Raw genomic sequence first — 20,315 nt, forward strand, 5'->3', positions numbered from 1 at the left:
TTATGATAGACTTCATGAAATGGATTTTACTTTTCTGTAGCTGCATTATGAGAGACTTTGGCCATTCTGAGATTTATGTAAAGACTTTTATGTGATGACATCATGAAACGGACTCCTGGTCAATGGGAGTCTTGCGATGCTGTCATTATATATCTTTCAATATGCGCAAGTAGTTGCGACTAATACCATTGTTTCGTAATAATTTGAAAATTTTCAAACTATGTGATTTCAGGTCCATCGACATCGCGTTCGTCTGATTTTACTGTGTGCATTATAGAGCCATTGACACTCACCTGCATTAAAGGTACTGTTTACCTTTGGGAGCAGTGATTTTAAAAATGTTCAAGATATCACATTTGATGAATATGTGTACATCAGTTGTATCACAAAACATCTTACCATGTAAAAACTTTGCAATAAAGCCTAAAATATAAGGAGATATCTCTATTTTTCTCAATAAACCATAACTGTAGACGGTTTAGCTTAGAAACATTGTTATTATACTTATTGTACACATTTTGTTTATTTAACAATACTTAACATTGATTTTACTGATTCACATTTCTAAATTGGTTGTTTCTATCCCTAACTCACATTTAGAACTGTTTTGTAGCACTAAAGCTGGGTTTTTGTTTCATATGCAAAAGGTAAATTATGCCTTTAAGCACCAACAACTACTGTGACTGAAAATATTCATTTGTATTATGATATCAGTTTTTATGCTCGTAAAATAAAAGATCTGAGTTTTACTTTTTAGTATTCATTTTAATTTCAACTTTCAGCAATAGTCCGTGCATTGGGCTGCAAACAGTACAGATATGTGCCTAGAAACTTTGATAAATACTAAGAAACATTGATTGTTTTCTGACAAGGCCAAGCGCCCCTGAAGCTGTGTGTAAAGGCAGCGGGATTTAAATGTGAATAGGGTGAATTATTGACCCGTTTGGTTCAGATCAGAAAGAAGGGATGCGTCTAACCATTGAGTTTGATCAGCCAAATGTTGGGCAAACGTTAAGTCGACACGGAGTGCGTTTGCCTACAGCCCTGCTGTGAATAAAAGCCACGATTTGAATGGTGCTTGCTTCTATTCTCCCGGACTCCCTGATACGGAACATGTATGCCGGTACTGGCTGTAGTGTATTTACCAGCAACGTGGGAACTTTTTTTTTCTCCGTCTGCAAACTACTGTGAATGCCCTGTTTGCTCTTGTACTGTCACACAACCCTGACACATTCTATGAGCGAATGTTGTCATCAAGCGGACACCAGTACACGTATACGTCGACTCATGTCTGAGGAGCGAGCGATATTGACACGGGCAGATTTGAGGGAAGACTTCTTTCACAGTTCTACATGCACCTTTCTTCGGCCCCGCTGGTGGTGGAATACGGACTAGGCTGCACACGACATGTCTGTAAGCATAGGGACTTTGTATGTTTTCATGGATGGTACATGGATCGAGTGAGGTTTGATTTAAAGAATGGGGTATAATTAAATAGGACTGTGCATATAAACTACAATTATATAGCACTCAGACCTGGAGATTCTGTATAATTATCTGAAGCTGTCGGCCACTGAAATATACATCTTAAATTTGACAGTGTCGACAAACAATACTTTGCTGAGTAGTCAGCTGACAGAGACCTTGAAAATGACACCAAAACAGATAAATGACAAAACTTTCGTTTTATTGAATTCCGGTCTGGGTCTCCTTGTGGTAATGTATCATCAAGGAGCTTAACTTCATGGTCTCATGTCCCTGTCTTTGCACACCTGACCTCCCAGCTTTCACGACCAAATCGTCTGGTCCTAAAAAGGTAGTGTATGACCTCCTGAGTTGTATCTATGATTTGACGTGTGGTGGCATCAATGTCAGTATGCTGTTGTCGTCGTTGTTGTTGCTACTATTGTAAGTTTGCTACACATAGTTAACACAGAAGCAAGCTGGAGTGAAGCTGTTTCTCAAGTTGCAACATGGATTAAAGAGATAATGAAATTATATTTACTTATTTATAATGACTGTCAAAAGTGCACAGAAAAGCAACCTTTACATTCTTTACAGCTCGTTGTTAGTCAAATCCCGATAGCTATATACGACGTAGGATAGGAATACAGTCATTTTTGCCGTGAATAAGTCACAGAATTCCCAAAATGTAGTTTCGATTTGGCGGCATGTGATCAATACCATGTTATGCATGGTTCTAATCTGGCATACCGTACAGCATTTAATACAAATATACCTATAGAGAAGTCAGGTTACTGGGCTCCGCCGCTTTCTCACTCTTGCCGGCACCTTGTGAACAGAAAATGTATCGATAACAAACTCATTATATAGACGCTGCAAAAACTTTGAAGATTGTTTACAGGAGACCATGTCTTGAATTTTTGAAACGGGTTATATTGTCTTCTTCCTTGGTCGAGCTCTATGGAAGAGGCCTACTCCGGTCATACTTTTCGGACAGATTGTCTGACCGTTGCACTATACCACCCGGTCCGGCAGCGTATTGATCCAGTTCCAGACATACTTTTGAATAAGACCACCAAAAAGCGAGGTTGGTTAGGACGTGCTCTTGACGACGACCGTTCGCTGCGACAAAGCTCTGCAGATATGAGTTTTATAAATCGCACAAATATTTTACAAGTTATCTCAGTGACGACGTTGACTTCTTCAAGACAGACAAACAGACAGACAGATTTGTCAATTAATAATTCCTGAGGAGACTCGGGATTGCAAACCAGCTGAAGAAGAGGAAGGAGAAGAAATTGTGCGAACAGAAAAAGTAGGTAAAGGAAGAAAGAAGAGGAAAACAAATCATTAAGACAATGAAAATAGATGGGTGGACAGGCTAACATTTGGCATATACATGGATAATCAAATCTACCACAATCACGATAACTTACTTACAATGGTGCCAAATTTATGTGTTTGAAGATTTTAAGATTTTCCAATCAACAAGAATGTATAAAACATTGTTGTTTCTATTCTTCACGGAGTTCTTATCACGCAAAATCAGAGAGTTTCTCAAAACCATGGGATTGCGAGCCTCGAGGGAAAGTTTTGGAATGTCTGTTTCCATGGCAACTCAAGGGGGCACCATGAAGACAGCAAATAAACCATCAGATTGGACAGAAAGTTTTACAAGTCAGAACAGCGCGGCCAGCATGCTAGTACCTTGCTCAAGCTCTGTAGATGATCTTCCTGTATTTTGCCATGCCTTGATAATTTCTTGGCCTCAACAGTATGATACTTGTCCAGTGTTATGTTCCTTCATAATATATTGCGATTGTGTGTTAATGAAAAAAAAAAAGAAGAAGAGGAGGAGAAGGAGGAGGAGGAGAAAGAAGAGAAAGAGCAAGTTAGCCCGTGCTGGAAAATTGCTTGAAATTGTCTTTTTGGAAATGATTCGATATACAAAGAGAAAGAAAGAAAGACCATCCCATTTATTTTTTCTGATCAATTATTTATTTATCTACGTAACATCTTGAAATATCTTCATCCAAGAGAGCTCGATCAGCATGCAGATTTGTATCGAGGTCCTGATAAACACAACAAAATAAGATATACAGACATTACAACATAAGAAGCAATTACTCAGTAAAGATATCATATCGAAAAGATAATTCTATAATAGTTAATATGGATAAAGATTTCTGAGGTAGCTCAGAATGCAAGGATGAATTATTCTCTTCCATCAATTTCATAGTAAAATAATTTCTACATACACCACGTGTACACAAATATACGTATGTACACACGAATATATACAAAAAAACAACAACAACAAAAACCACACACACATACTCAGAGATAACAAACATATAGACATTGGACACATGCACACAATATAAGCATGCAACTAAATGTACGATTAACATAATTTTATGATATTATGTATACTGAAGAAAACCAAAACTACAGCTGAAACTGACCATTCTCTCCAATCCAATTTTATTTGGGGATTAAAAAAGTTCGAACAGATTATCTGTTTATGTAAGGGCTGTAAACACAATTTTTGTCACAAAGCTCATGTTTGCAATCTAAGATAATGAGAATGGTGTGTAATATCAGCTGTTTAGATACTAGTAAGTGTCATCGCGTCAGTGTTCATAAAATGTGAAAGAGACATGACGTAGGCCTACAAGTAACCAGAAAGCTTCATGGAGAGTTAGGAGCGACTCTGGATTAATATTAAGACGCGCGTTCCCCGCATGCTCACGTGTATGGTTGTATGCATCAGAACTTGTGTTCTTTTTTACGTTACCAAACTGAAGGACAATGCAGCCGAGACTGTAAAGACGGCGTACACAATTAAATCTATACCTCACCCAATAAAATGGTCAATACACCGCCATGGTCAAACATGTCAGCTTGAGTACACCCATATAAGCAAATACTAAATCCTTGTTTACGCTCGTTTTGTGTGTAGCGAGTGGACTCAAATGGAGTGATAATACCCTGTCCAGACTGCAAAGCTGCACATGGCGTCGTCTGATGTCCGTTACCCATGGCTGAGCGCGAAAGGCTGAGACTGTATTGAATGACGTAACAAATCTTCTTAATCTTGTCACGACTTTGAGTTGCGTTAATGACCTTATAGATACACTGCTCATCACAATGTGGAAGCTGTTTAGTGAACATCTTATACAGACCATAAGCCAATTTATCTACCGTCTCCAGAAACTGCCTCTCATACCAATTAAGGTCCTTGAATCCTCATAAGCAAACTCGTTGAATGTCTATACCTAGACCTAGACAACAAGCCCACAGAGCTATCAAAAGAATCTGCCAGGTCTTATTCGGTTCCTAATCACCACGAAACAATAAATAACAACAACAAAGTCAATGTCGGTAACGAGTTGTTTCTGCTCAGTGCTTGGCAAAGTCAATGAAAGTATCATAGACATTTAAAGGGCTTATATAGTTTTGGTTGAGACTTGACATCTGGTTTCTAACATGTTTGATGAGATAATGAGAAACCTCTTATGAAATATGAAAGAGGATGAAACCCCAAAAGTAATTCAGTGTTGATGTGATGAAAATTGGTTTTGAAATGGCTGAGATATCTAAAATAGAGCAATCCAAATAAAAAGTGGGACCCACCTTTTATTACATTTACTTTGTTTTACTTTGATTTTGAATGTCTCAGCCATTCCAAAACCAATTTTCATCAAATAAAATTTGAATACCTCCTGAATATTCGAGAACTGAATCGCATCGCCATTCGTTCTTCCCAAGAACTGTAAGGAACTGGAATTCCCTGTCGTCAGGAATTGTTTCAGCGCCATCTGTGGGATCATTTCGAAACCGTCTAACGGTTGATCACAGTGGCTAGTATTTTCGTCAAATTTTCTATGTGCTTGTAAATATCTGTAAATAAATTGTATTTAATGTAAATAGCACCAGTCTGCAAGAATCTTCAGTCTATTGAAGGAGGCAGACTTAATCAGAAGAAGAAGAAGAAGAAGAAACGGTATGCTCTGTTCTATAAGTGGTTTCTTGATATCTTACAAAAAGTTAAAAGCCCAAACCTCATCTCCACCAATACTATACTATCCCTTTAAGATCCTGCTGCTCATGATATTAAAGATAATCATAGACTGTATAACTTACAGCCGTTAGCTTCTGAGGAAACTGGCTATAGTCATATATATTGCGTGTCAACTACTAGTACCAAAGATCATACACACTAGGTATAATGTGTGTAGGATCTTTGCTAGTATCGATAGTAATCGATTTCTCACAGAACAGCGGAATGTTTGTTATATGATATTTTCTGCACTTGATTGAATGGCGATTTCACAAAACGCGTAAAAATCAAAATTTTCAACGTCGTAGTCATGTGATATCATTTCTTTCATTATCATCAGCCTCTTGATTCATGTCAAATAGATCCTTTTATTACACTATACAAGATCGGATCTGATTCGTTTATATCACCCTATCGCGAAATTAAAACAGAACCAGGAACATTCTGACCGTTCAAATGCCACCTATCATTCGGCATCATTATGGTATGGTGTCTCGACAAGCCGCGTGCTGCCATTGTCACAGTGTTCTATTTTTTGTAATGTATAGTAGCCTATATTATAGGGCCTACATGTATCAGGACCATATTGATCACGTGATGCCAGCGAAAGATTCAGCATGGTATATTATGGGCGCCTCAACTCGACACTAGCATACAAGGTCCGTTTCGTAAAATCTAGAAAGTTTCGCTTTAAGATACACTACATGATGTGGTTCGAGTCTTCATGACATGGATTTTACGTCAATTTGAAAGTGTCTCAAAGCTACGTTATAGCGACTTTGGCTATTCTGAGCTTTATGTAAAGACTTTTATGTGATGACTTCATAAAACATATTGTGTTTGATCTTGCATGATGTACTAGTATACCGTTCAGACTGGTTTAGAAGGCCTACATACGTACTATGTAGGTGCTGGGTAAGGGAGGATTTACGAAAACTTAGAATAAGAAAAATTCCAAGGGACCTTGATTTCACCTTACGCCCCTTTCGTGACCTGGTATTGACGCTTTTCTGGTAGTGACGCCTTTCAATAAGTTTCCCTGAGAAGAATTCTTTCCCATTCACTTTAAAGGCACACTTCATTTACCGTTCCTATACATCACCCTCTGGCGACACCTCGAACTTTTCAACCATGATTGCTTGAAAAGACAGACATTTTGTATCATTTGCTCAGTTCCGTCTCCATAGTTTTGTTTAGTTAACATAAGCGTATAGTTTTTCATCTAAATATCAAATGAATCGTATCACGAGGTATTCGCAATAATATCTGATATACGAGTATAGTGTAGATAATAATATGGGAACTTGCAGGGGCGTTAGTGTTGTCATGCAGATCATGTTCCGATGTTGATAAATGAGTCTCCATATAAGATATGTATGTGCCTTGGTAAATTGCTGTTAATTTGCTAGCTATTCTTTATTGTTATGATATGTAACTATATAAGCGTAATATACACTCTTTACAGTGTGACCCAACTCCCATATTTTCGTTTTAAAACCAGCGGCATAGAGGTGAAACTTTATTAAATTTGTTTACATTCGAGCTGACAAGGTACATATAAATCGCCACTGCATAACGGATATAGAAGTATGAATATGTTTGTTTTTCATGATGTTCTTGCCTAAACTTTAATCAGAAAAAAAAAATCAAACCTTTCTTGTGATAGCTGTATCTAAATGAGCGGGGTATTTGATAGAAGCTTTGTTGTACACGCAGAAAATCGAAGGCATGTATATATTGAGTGATCTTGTAAAATAAAAATTGTTCGAAATAAAAATCTGTGTGGAATATTTATAGTATTTTCAAGTATACGATATGCTCATCTGTTAAATCGTCAGTGGAAGAAATAAAGGGTAATCAAACGCACAATGTTCCTTTTAATATGTGTGTGTATGTATGTATGTGTGTGCTCAAAGCAGGGCAATATAATCCTGATGATTGCTTAGCCAAGCAAGTGCAATCTCGCATCTCCACTGAAAAATTCTGAACGATATCTGCGGAGCAATTTGAGTCAGTTTTCTTCCGTTCAAATGTATGTAAATCTAGTGATTAAAACAGAGGACTTGGTAAATATGGTTCTAAAGACAGATCCAAAGACACAGTCGTATGTGACCACCACTTTCAAAGCGTGATGATACTCATAATGGGAGTGCTGCAGTGTATCAAATCCGTTGTCTTGCTGTGGCATATCAGTCAATAAAGTATAAGCTTGCAGCATTTGCTTCATTCAATGCCGTGCGTCGTGGTATAATGTCGCCTTGTCTTTCGCGTCCTTGGCTAAGATTAGTGTAGGAATGATTGTTCAAAGTAAATCTTATATATCTCGTGTATTTGCCGCCTCATGGATGATTTATATTGTCAAGTTTGGAGCCTTTAAATTCCCACTGTGTAGGCCCCTATGCATATAATGATTATTACTCCCGTCTTCTATGTGTATAAAGTGCGATTCATGAAATGCCATCTGTTCTTTCTTTCTTTCTGTTTTCTTCTTCTTCTTCTTCTTCTTCTTCTTCTTCTTCTTCTTTTGGTATTGGCTGTAAAGATTGTACTTCGAGAATATCCAAATCGCCATTTACATCCAATGAATAAGTAAATGAATAAACAAATAAATAAATAAATAAATAAATAAATAAATAAATATGAATATGAATGAATGAATGAATGAATGAATGAATGAATGAATAAATAAATAAATAAATATATGAATGCATGTCACGAGCCCTCTAAACATTCAGACGAATCCATACATACCGTCAGACCATGGAGGTACCTCCATGGTCAGACTGACCACTGAGTAAATCCCCAGCGCTCTGTATGTTTACTCGTCATTCAGTACCCATTCATTCCCATGGACATATGCGGTAGTTCTGCTGGTTGCTTCATCGTTTTAACTCGCTCAAGATGTCCTTCTTTCTCAGAACTTCTTTATTTAGACGCGGTGGCGTTACAATGATGGCAAAACCATCTTGTCATGAAGCACTATAGATACATCTCTATCAGTCTCTCTTGTTGGGTGAAACAAACTGCCAGTATAAATGCGTTGAATCGGACGATGACCATGTTTTGGTCGCGATCAATGGTCTGACACTATATACCAGAATTAAGGGTCAAACAATGTGTTAATTCAAAGAGAGGATTAGCGATTTTTCAACTGCAAAGTTATTGAAACAAAAGGGCAAAAAAGGACATACTGCAAATTTTGCTCATAAGAACAACCTCAATAGTTACAACACGTTTGATGTTGAGATAAACACACATTTTGTTCTCATTATTTATTTTCATTGGACCCTTGTTGGAAGACAAAAAATTTCGAAATGTATTTTTCACCGCTTTTTAAAATCGATATGTTACAAGACCCAGCTACGATGAGCCAATCTACTGATGTAGGTATATGACATTTCATCATGAACATAAGAACCCTAATAACTCCTATTTAATACCCTTCAGAATAATAGTCCTGTGTATCAAGTCAGCTTTGCATCAGACATGACGTGGAGAGGACTGCATGTGACTTCAGATATTTTGTACATCGTTCATGTTTTGAATGTGATTTGTTAATCCGGCATCACAATATAAACGTTGAAAGGTATGGTTTTTTCTCCCACGTGTCTTTGTAAATAACCACCAAGTCATAACAAGTAACTTCGGACAACAGTTCAGATTTAAAGTCGGCCAAGTCACAGCTTGTATCTACCTTTAATAATGGTATCAGCACTGATCAGGTTCTTTATCTTAATTACACTGTCGATTTAACTGACCTCCCAGGCCTGCGGACGACTTGTGAATAGCTCTGAAAGCATTGTATAGTTTCAAGAATAATTCAAACAATAAGCTTATATGAAGGATTGTATTTGAAAATTTTTCATTGTTATCTTCAGCTCTTCCTCTATCTCATCGATATTAAATCGCCTTTTCCTCTATTCACGCACTCGACGGGATAAACGACATTAACGCATTAGTTTCGCAGGGAGCAATTTGTTAGCACCTAGAAGTCCTGAGCACAACAGCAACAATAACTTGCGAATCACCTCTAGTAAGAAACGACCTCTGGCAAGAACAGCAATGATGCAACATGCAATGCGTACGAATGAAAACAACATCAATGATATTCCAACAATAGGGTACAAATTTGTGCTTAATCATCTTTTCTGTATTTTGGTTGTTAAAAGGCGAATTAAAAAGTCATGCGAGTTCTCCTCTTTTGAAATGTCACCTCGAGTCTAGAATGAAAAGACACTCTGTATACGTACAAGTCGACTGTAATAAATTGAATCAGTCAGACAAACAGAAACACAAGACATTCGACAAGAGAGTTGAGACATGATATGATTTCCGATGTTTTCAATAATAAAGAGATAAGCCCCAGTAATGTCGGTTCCAGACATGGTTTTTATGATAGACGAGATAACGTAATCCCTTTACAACTACCCCTTATTAGTTTGTACATAAAACATACTAAGAAGTATACTAGTACACTGTATATCACACCCAATAGAATGTTATGTAATCATCATGACATGATGATGATGATGATAATGATACATTATATCTATATTCTTATGACATGCTCTCTCCGAAAGAGGACTATAAAGTTTAACCAGCTCTGTCTAAAATGCCACTGACATCGCAATTTGACAGGTTGCCAATAGCAATGACAGAGATAAGATCACTTCAGAATGAATGATTCTTGGGTCGATTTTTTTTTTTTTTTTTGCAACTGATGATTGACAAATTGCCCTTTTCGGTGTAAGCACCGATTATTCAGTGTTTAGAGCAATGGTCATGATAAGAATCATGGGCATACATACTCTGGTGAGATTCGAACCAACGACCTCCAGATTGCTAGGCAAGCGTCATAACAGCTCAACTTTCGAGCTTCCGCCCGGTATCCCGAGATGTACGTCGATGAAGGGAAAGTTTATAACTCTATTTTGTGGCATCTTAATTCCCGAGCAGTTTGTCTTTTTTGACAGTTACATATTGCTAGAGTATCGGGTTTCGAGATCACTTACGCTGGAAGTTTTGGAAATCAATATTTCGCCTTAGCTATGAATATACTGTTACTACACACCAGCTAAAGCTATACATCCGGGACGCATACGTTTTATTACGTACCGGTAACTTTGTGAACGTTGCAGACTGACACGCTGCTACTCAGGACTCACTGATGTACATGTAATTCCATATGAAAGCAACACCTTTTAAACAATACGGACTAAGATTTACCCGTGAATCCTAACGCCTGTTCACTTTCCCCACGTTTTACCACTTAGATTCTTCCACCTCCTACAAGCTGAAGCTCGTCTGACAGGAAAGCACAGATATCTCAACATCCAGCCCTGAGAATCTCGTTGGAAGATTTAATCGGCGTGAGAACGACATAAGGGTTGCCTGTATAGGAAAACGGATATTACATGTATCGTGAATGGGTAATCACGATGAGAAGGGATCTGAATAGCCTTGAAACGCCGACTAGAGATTGCTTTACGATACTTATTGATTGCTTCAGAGATCGAAACCTCCGATACAATCGATTTGACATCGGTTGCTGATCATGCCCGTCTGCTTCATTACCGGACAATGTTAAATTAGTCGGGATCCACAAACCAACAGGTCAACATTTCCTGTGTTAGCAAACGTGTTGAAGTGACTCATCTTCCACTGCATAGGCGTCACGTGAAAATCTGTTATGTACTGGAGATGCGCATGCACTCATACACATTCCCATGGAATAACTACCACAAGTTAGCATTGGACAGCGTTTCTGCCAAGGTTTCCGACAAAGTCGATCGGGAGCTGCCAGTGTCGTCTGCTCTCGAAATATCGTTTTGTCAGTGGCGGACTTCACGGCAACGTCGCGCATGCATGCACGGAGCACCAGTCACTGCTTACTTTGCGCCGAAAATCACGCAGGTGTCGCTAATGACTCTTGTCGCTTTCATACCCACCATTAAGCTTGATAATTATAGGTGGCTTTTCCCCTTTATTATTAGGATATAAGACTATACGATATACTTGCCAAGGATCTGGAACACACTTTTCGCTGCGGGATACGAAGCTCAACACGGTGACAATAATATTTCGATATTGTCAATGTTGTCCTGAGCCATCGGAAGATGAGTTTGTATAACTATTGATAAACATCGCAGGTGAACAGACTTGCGCGTATTCACTCACGTTGTGAGAGAATACGGTACATACATCTTGTTTGTGTTCGGATATTGACATTATGACCAAAGGCTCTGGGCGAGGTTGGATGCTGTAGAGCAGTAGGACCTGTACGTCACCAGTAACGAACAGAAGTGAACAATCGTCTGTTTCAGAGAGAGTTCGTCAACAAACAGCACATCAAATGTCTGGGACTACTTGAAAGTGACAAGGGGGGCAACCTATAATCACTGCTTGAAATATGGCCGGAATCTTCGAAGACCTGCTTCTATCGGCCATAATGATAGGGGACGTTGCGACTGGCAAATCGTCGCTGGTAACTCGCTGTGCCGAGGGAACATTTGAAGAAACAGAGCAGATAACAACAGGTGTGTATGACGTCATAAAAATATTTTGGTTCCACGACTGGAGATTGTGATATTAACGTTGGTGTGTTCAACTACCACTTAACAAACAAGACCATCAAGCGAATAGGGGTTAATCACACATAGACTCATTAATCAATCAAAAATGAAAAGAAAACGCACAGATTTCGAACAAATATGATGAAAACTTGCCCATCCATCCAATCCGCCAGTCGAGCAAGCAGTACCGGTTGAAGGGCAATTTACCATCTCGTGTAGTCCATTACTTGGCACGGATCCCAAACGAATATGCATACAAACTTAGACCAACAAATTGGCTGGTCAGAAATCATCATGTGTATTTGTCTGATATACTTATATTTGTGGTTCTGTTCAATCGGCTCTTATTGGTATAGTCGTCAGGGGAAAGAGACCCCTGACAAACTTTTGAGCAAACTTTGAACTCATATAGGACAATAGTATAACTTTAATTGTGTGGAAAAACACTCTCCGAGTCGGAATGCATTACAGTGTACCTGAATCACCCGGTCCATTTAGCCTTTTATGTGCCAATGAGTCACATGTACACACATTTTACACACATTATATCTATGACCAGGAAATAAACGTGGCACACAGAGGGTTAAAGGCACATTCTACTCTATTCAGTTTGTTTCTGCTTCTATCTGTCGAAACAGGTGTAGATTTCAGCGTCGCCAAGTTGACCCTTGACGACAAAGAGGGGCCAACACGTGTGCGGTTGCAGCTTTGGGACACTACGGGTCAGGAGCGCTACCACGCCATCACCGCATCTTACTACCGACGGGCTATGGGCGTGGTCCTGGTCTTTGACGTCACCAGGTTAGACTCGTTCAAGCACCTGAAGGAAGTCTGGATCCCGATGGTCATCGAGGTAAGGGGTGAAGGGGTAAATGTAGGCTAGTGATTCAACCAAGGAGGTTTAAGAGTTGGAGTTCCAAGTGGCTGTAATTATTCAAACAGTTGTCAGATTTCTATTGATGTACAAAGAATTTCACAGGTGCATTTGTGCCTTTGATGATCGATGTTCGAAGTCGCCATCTTGCTGAGCAATCTAAAGATTTATTTTGAACGTTAACATAATATTGGCCATATTTTGCTTATCTATCTATTAAATAAAATGAAATTTCACTGAATGATAAAGCATGTACAACAAAAGTCAATCCCGTGCAAAAATTTGTGCAAAAGTGTAAATCAGAGCTGTATCGTGTGAAAATGTTTAAAATTGTACCATCCTGGTAAAGTAGGTTTTATCACTTTTCCACTTAATTCCGACAAATAAAACTAACATGGAATAATCTTCAAGTATAATTCTTTATTGATAGATTTATCAGATTAGTGTCCTGGTATGCCCAGTCGAGGAATTTTCATCTTTATTTCAGCATTTTTTGCGAAATTTCAATTCGCACATCCTCGTGTCTGTACCACCTATCTCTTATAAGAAGGGAGAGCGAAAAGTAATTACCATCACAAAGACATATTTTCCTCAGAAAGTGGCTGGTGATTATGCAATGAGACACGAGTCAATTGTCTTACTATCTGCGTGGCAGATCCTGTTTGGCACATGCTTCAAATATTTTTGAGCGGCGGCATCGAACATCTAGTAAAGGAAATAAGACGGTTGTGACTCCATTCTCTTGAACCTCCTTGATTCAACTAAGATGAGCCATGTGGATTAAGGTGATATTAGTTGTTTTCCTTTAAAGGTTACATGACTTCCACATTTCATAGTTCTCAGAGCCCTCATAGGACTTAATTAGTCTACTGAGTGGCAACTAATCCAACATATTTTTGAAAGGACTGAATTTCTCCATCTGGTAGCCCAGAATATATTGTGTGGGATATTATATCAATTGATGTCACCACTGTCAGAAGAGCAGTGTCTTCAAAGAGGGAGAAGGAGAGAATGTTGTGTGGGATGTACTAAACAAAATTATTAAGGGATACAGAGAAAGTGGCATCATAGCCACTTGCCGTAAAGGACTGAGATGCACACAATACATGACGTCTTACCATAATGACAGATTCAAAGACTTTGAACAATAACCTTCGATGTTCATGTTCTCACGTAGGCTTAAGTAGAGTACCATGATCATTGTGCAATATGAACCCCCGTTGACATTCCATAGAACTATTTTTCCTCCAAACATGTAAGAACGTTTGCAAATGAGGGATGTTGCTCTGAGTGAAATAGCGTGGCTTAAATTATTCATCATGAAGAGATCACATTCTTGCCCTTCATCATTCCGCTGCGATGATACACCGTTTAGAAGAGAAAGCCATTTTCGTTTCGAGTTGTTCTTTTTTTATACTACGCACACAACCTTTAAGAAATTAATTAAAATCAACACAAGTGCCGTTTATCTGAACTTGAACTTGAAATTTACTTACTTGTGTTCCTTTTCTCAGATACAGATATCATACATAACAATCACAAGGTTTGGTACTTTTAAAACACTTGAAGACGACGAGACCTTTTTTCAAGCGTGGCTTGGAAATAAAGTCACTCGAACAAAAACAAAATAATGACTTACGAGAAACTATTATACCAGTTACCCTGAAAGTTTGCATAACTTTACTGAAACACTGTCAAGTATAATAACAATACATAACTACAAAAGAATGGACAGCTAAGAGGAAGAGAGATGGGGGGGGGGATGAAGGGAGAGAGAGAGCATAGATGTTAACATGAAGCGTATAGAAAAAATAGGCTTACATGATGACTACTCAGAATGCAACGAAAATACCTTAAAGTATATGGAGAATTCAGCAGAAATGAATAGGTACATGTGTGAAGAAATTTCACTGATAACTAGCGAAAGAATATAACTCTGTTATAGATCTAGATGAAGATATATGCACAAGAAAGCTTTTCAATTTAAGCTTCAGAACTGAAATACTAACAGAACAAGTAACAGCAGAGTAAAGTGAATTCCAAAATCGTGGTCCTGTACAAATTAGTGTGTGTGTGTGTGTGTGTGTGTGTGTGTGTGTGTGTGTGTGTGTGTGTTGTTGTTGTTGTTGTTGTTGTTGTTGTTGTTGTTGTAATTGAGTCCTTGCGTGAGGTAAATGAAGCACTTCCGATGGCACAGCTATGAATTTGGCTATTTTTGGTAAACATATCTCATCCTTCATTTCTTTCTCCTGCGCGACAGAAAATATTACTGCTTGCCTCACACAAGCACTAGTGAAAGTATTGCGTAATACAAATCAATATAGTACTTCTTATTTCTCGAGAAAGCTTTATTTCACCTTCGTACTCTTCAAAAGTCAGTTATCTCTAACACGACTTCGAAGCAGGTCTTGATTAATGTTTTACGTGTGGTTTTAGGCGTCCCGATATGTGTCACTGAGATTTCGCACATCTCTCCAACTATGTCATCATACCTTAACCCCTGAGAGATTCAAGTGTTGAACACACACAGAAATTGAGCCACCGGAGAATGTGTGTTTTATATGAAAACCGGAAACATAATGTGAAAGTTTGATCGCAAAATGGGCTAAGTTGCCATTTCCAGACATTAAGTCCATCATCAGATAGCCCAAAATAAAGACCTTTCCAGTGCCACATCACGTGTAGCATATATTCCTGTAATTTATTAAAAATAACCCATATCTTCTTAGTATTTTCTGTGTTTTAGCAGGTTTTAGCGAGAATAGAGTTAACTTGTTTTGCTATCAGACTCTTCAAGTGGTCCTTAACCCACCTGGAACCACACCTATCAATACTAGTCTGGCATCTGATAACCGGGGTAATGGTAGAGTTAATGTGCTGCCACAATTACATCATGACCGCGTGTGATGAAAGGTCAAATACCTCCAATTCGTGCTTTTCTAAATCTTTGGCACCGTTTACTATATGCCTTGATAAGACCGCTTGTGTGAATAAATGGGTTTGTTTTGTTTCGCATATTATTTCAAGTATGTTCTAAGTGTTTACCCGAGTTGGGAACGTTTGTTTGTTCAAAGCTATTACCCAGATAATGCAAGAATGTGGACTTTGATATAGCAAGCATGTATAGTGGTAACATTAAGGGTTAAAATCACGTAATACACATTAATGTGTCTTTCACTAATTCACAAAGTATCATTGTTTTAGTAATAACACAGCCGTCGTAGTTTGTCCCATCAGGTACCAGCTAACACACAAGAGATGTTTAAAATGTGGGTGCACAAAGGCGCTGTTCTCATAAGGAGCTCATCATGTACACACAAATACGTATACTTTTACAGAGAGGAAGAAACCTACTGTTTTTCTCCGTAGTTATGAATATAAAGAACAGAAACAATGACAACAAAGCAACTTAGTCTATATCCATGACTTCTTTGTTTTGTTATGATTCGACAGGACAACGTCATTGCTTTTATTTTATCGACATTAATCTAATATCATGCCGAAAACGACATTACACAAACGACATTGTACAGCATCGGGCAACAGACAGATTTGCAAATGCGTCACGTGTTTACTCTTTAACGACAATAGGGCATGCTCTTCGCAGGAGCACTCATTCAGTGCTATAGTCATTTTAATGCTTACAGCAATGTGTATCGTACGGTACGTGAACGCCAGGCAAAAAACAAGAAATTTCGCAATGACCTTACATAACCTCACGTATTTAACAGCCTCGTTATTTTGTCAGTCAAATTGTGACCTACAGATAAGCAGTTCTAGTATAGTCAGTGGAATAAAAAATATAATGAGTTTATTTTGTGATTTTCAAGTCGGAAATGTATCCCTCATTTCAGCTCATGGGAGAGCGCGAACTGAGTTCATTATGAAGGCTTATTCGTTAGGACAATGGAGCTCAGGGTGTGAAAAAAAAACCTCGCTAGTCCTTTAGACTTCGTTAAAATGTATATCTTTCAGAGAACACTTCAAAAGAAAGTATCTCGAATATGAGTTATAGTGACGAGCTGAATGATGATGAAACAGGTAAATATGGATTGATATTTTATGCATTTTACTTTCAGTTGCTTTGCAGTCAGTGTGCACTCACAGCTCACAGCGTAGTGCCATGTTCAAGAAAAGAAAGCCCACCAGACTAAAAAGATTTGCTACAAGAAAACAAATTTCCATTTCTTGGAACAGTACACTTATTCAAACAATAATATATGATCGTGAATAACGAAGCACAAAGCTATCATGAAGACACCTATCATTCAAAGGTTGGTCATGAGATCAATGAGAATCATCATAATGACAATAAACTATTTTATGCCCATTTTGACTTGGAAAACCCGACTCTATTACTAAATATGATTCATTTTGTATTTGTGCATCTTTCAGTAATTCTCTGGATAAAGTAAAGGAAGTTATGGAAATAGACTAAAGATTCGCTAAATGGTAAGCTGTAGCTATCCCTAAAATTACAAACTTACAAATACTCTGTCCAAACCATAACGGTGCGTGCTTGTATGTTTCTGTCCCTGTCACGCAGAACGCTGATCCGGAGGCTGTTTGGATGTTGCTAGGCAACAAGGTGGATCTCGCTGATTGGCGGGAAGTAAGCATGGAGCACGGCTATGCGGTAAGTAGTGGTTTGCAACTTTTTTTTTCCTGAATGTGAAGTAACGTAAACCAGGTTTAGATCTCCAATCTCCATGCTGTTGGAGAGTAAACAAATAAATGAACGACAAAATAAATGCTTCTTGAAGATGAACTAACATAATTACAAAACATGATTACATAATACTTTTTGTGCAATACAAACAATGGACTGATTAGTAACAAGAGTTAAACATATAGTCAACTGTAAAGAATAACGCAACATTTTCCACGATTAAGTCAGCTCCTTTCAATAATACATTGCATATAATGGTATGATTGATTCTAAGTTTACTGATGTCGCCAGTGGGCTTCTCCTTATTTGTTTGGAGGTTCTTTCAATAATTTCATTTTATTTTTACTGAATAGGAGATCAAAACAGCAGCTTTAAAAGATCACATGTTTTACAGGCTACAGATTACTCTAACTATGAACTTAGCTTTATACGATACTGTGTCTTATTTATTGTTTCACGGATATGGTAGAATCGAACCTCGAATGGACATGTCCGCCACATCAACGCATTTGAACTTGAATCAAGGTGATGTAAAAAAATGAATAAAAAAAATCAGTAGGGCATATCGTATCTGATATTTAGATTACGTGGAACACATTTGCTTGGAAGCTTCTGTTCGTTTTGTTTTTAATATTGCATAATCTAGAAGTGTCTAATCGTTATCAGGAATATGTTACTCTATCTTTCAATCCATCAAACTGTTATTATTTGTTCTTCTTTGCCCCCCCCCCCCTTATTGTCTGCGTGGTGTCATTCTCATCTCGCCGTCCTACATTCTCGTGTAATATCCACAGCTGGCTGAAGGCCTCGGGTGTCCATACGTGGAGGTCAGCGCGAGGGAGAACCATCTGGTCTTCGACGCTTTTCACATCCTCGCCAAACAGATTCTGAGATATACGGTAAATATATCTGTTCTTTTTAATCTGCGTAGTCAGGTGACCAATACAACCATATCTGTGTTTGGGGGTGGGAGTGCAGTCACGATGTGTTACTGATAATCAAACGCTTTTCAGACGTTCGCATAATTTAGGTCGAAATATTGGTACCTTTACATGGAGTGTCATGTTCAAATCAATTATTCAGGTTAAACAAAGAAATATATAATCATATATCTATACATAATGTACACTGATTTTAACTGATGAACGTCGAACAGGTTTGAATTTCTCAAATTAATGAACCACTGCATCGAGTTGTTTTTATTGCAACTGATTGTTGACAAATTGCTCTTCATCGATATTCCCGAGGCAAACCTCGATCGAGCTTTGCGATGGTATAGTATGGCGCCCACTGCAAGGCACAATAGCATTTAGCAACGTATAGGTTTGACTCCTGTAAATGATTTTCCGTGGACAAACATAATAAATAATAAATAATACACACGAAAGATTCAATGCATTTTGTGTTTCAAATAATACTTAGACCAACTTATTTCACTGAAGTCCTGAAATTTATAAGGGGGCTTTGTCTTCTCAAACTCCTCTAAGAGATCATTAGAGAAAGATTATGGTTTTACCAAATAATTTCATGTGCTTTCTGACTGTGCGTCGAAACAAACCTAGTCCCCCCCCCCCCTCCAGTAATTACAAGAGAAAGGGTCGAGACTCCAAATGACATGTACATTGTATTTGTTGAAGGATTCACCCTCATCAACGACACCTAATTAATGTTTAACATACTTGTCCGACTTATGTTCGTTTATATTTTTTTCTACATTTTCAGTACCTTTTGTACCAATAAGTGACGGGGCTCGGCAGGTCTACTTTATTCACAGAGAACTGTGAGACCCAAATGTCAAGTGTGTACAAATCCTACAGTATACTCAAGGGTACGAATGGTTATGATGGCGCAATGGGTCAAGAGGGCGCTATTTAATTCAGCATCACTGGTGTGGTTCTGTTGTCTCTCCCTGCAGTATCCGAAGCTCAACCCGTGCGCCAGCCCTCGGGCGAAGAGCATCAAACTGGGCAAGGAAGACGAGCACTCCGAATGTTGCAGGTGACCAAGCGTTCACATCTGACGTCATATAACTTGTCCGTTACGTCATGGACTGTCCGATGACATCATGACTGTTTTCACGTCGAGGCGAGATTTCGGTGCGCAAACGTCGGAGATTTGCAGGGGATCACGCTGCCAACGAGGCACCAGTGGCTACCCCGTTCGAGAAACTCGTCATTAACATAGCACCTTAACTGCTCAAAAACAGAGAGAGCGTTTCAAAGGAAGTTTGCACTCATAAACCCACTCGATTGGTGAGAAAGTGTGATACACTTTGGAGCATGACATCTTCGAGTAGTTGATGTTTCCACAAAACGATGAGGGTATGATGAGTCACATGGTCGCCTTAAGAAGCTGCAGTCGCCATCAGGAGAACTGACAATCTTACAACAAGCAGTCTCCCTGAACCAGTGTAATTGCGTTTTAGCCGGCTACGAGAAGTTTTGCAGGTTGCCGAAATATTGCTTCATTCAAAGGCAAAACACACAAGTCCATGTAGCAGACGACCCAAAGTTACTTCCCGGGAAGTATGTCTTTCTACGCCAAGAGTCCAGTGGTCCTGGTCGAACCATATATGGACTTCAGATCCAAACTTTTGGTCAAAAAAAAAGTTTCCTTTCAAAAATATGGTTTTTAAATGTTGTACGATACTGCAAAGATATTTATAGCCATTGT

At 38.5% G+C, this 20,315-nt stretch overlaps 1 protein-coding gene across 1 annotated transcript; it reads left to right on the top strand.

The window, feature by feature from the left end:
• The first annotated feature begins 1,260 nt into the window (after positions 1-1,260).
• On the top strand, positions 1,261-19,897 carry LOC139722645 (uncharacterized). Its single transcript, XM_071633941.1, has 6 exons — positions 1,261-1,413; positions 10,801-12,063; positions 12,738-12,952; positions 17,520-17,609; positions 18,437-18,541; positions 19,558-19,897. The coding sequence occupies exons 2-6, from the start codon at positions 11,937-11,939 to the stop codon at positions 19,642-19,644; spliced, it is 624 nt and encodes a 207-aa protein (XP_071490042.1). The 5' UTR covers positions 1,261-1,413; positions 10,801-11,936; the 3' UTR covers positions 19,645-19,897.
• Positions 19,898-20,315: the final 418 nt, after the last annotated feature.

The sequence above is a fragment of the Diadema antillarum genome, unplaced genomic scaffold (assembly GCF_040938485.1).
Source record: "Diadema antillarum isolate AM-2024a unplaced genomic scaffold, OU_Dant_1.0 scf00000014, whole genome shotgun sequence".
In the NCBI taxonomy this organism is placed as follows: domain Eukaryota; kingdom Metazoa; phylum Echinodermata; class Echinoidea; order Diadematoida; family Diadematidae; genus Diadema; species Diadema antillarum.

Excerpts from the sequence above, each read along its gene's own strand:
- LOC139722645 (XM_071633941.1), top strand. The coding sequence starts at position 11,937 with ATGGCCGGAATCTTCGAAGACCTGCTTCTATCGGCCATAATGATAGGG. Across the intron at positions 12,064-12,737 it reads AACAGAGCAGATAACAACAG|GTGTAGATTTCAGCGTCGCC; the intron begins GTGTGTATGACG and ends CTGTCGAAACAG. Across the intron at positions 18,542-19,557 it reads AACAGATTCTGAGATATACG|TATCCGAAGCTCAACCCGTG; the intron begins GTAAATATATCT and ends CTCTCCCTGCAG.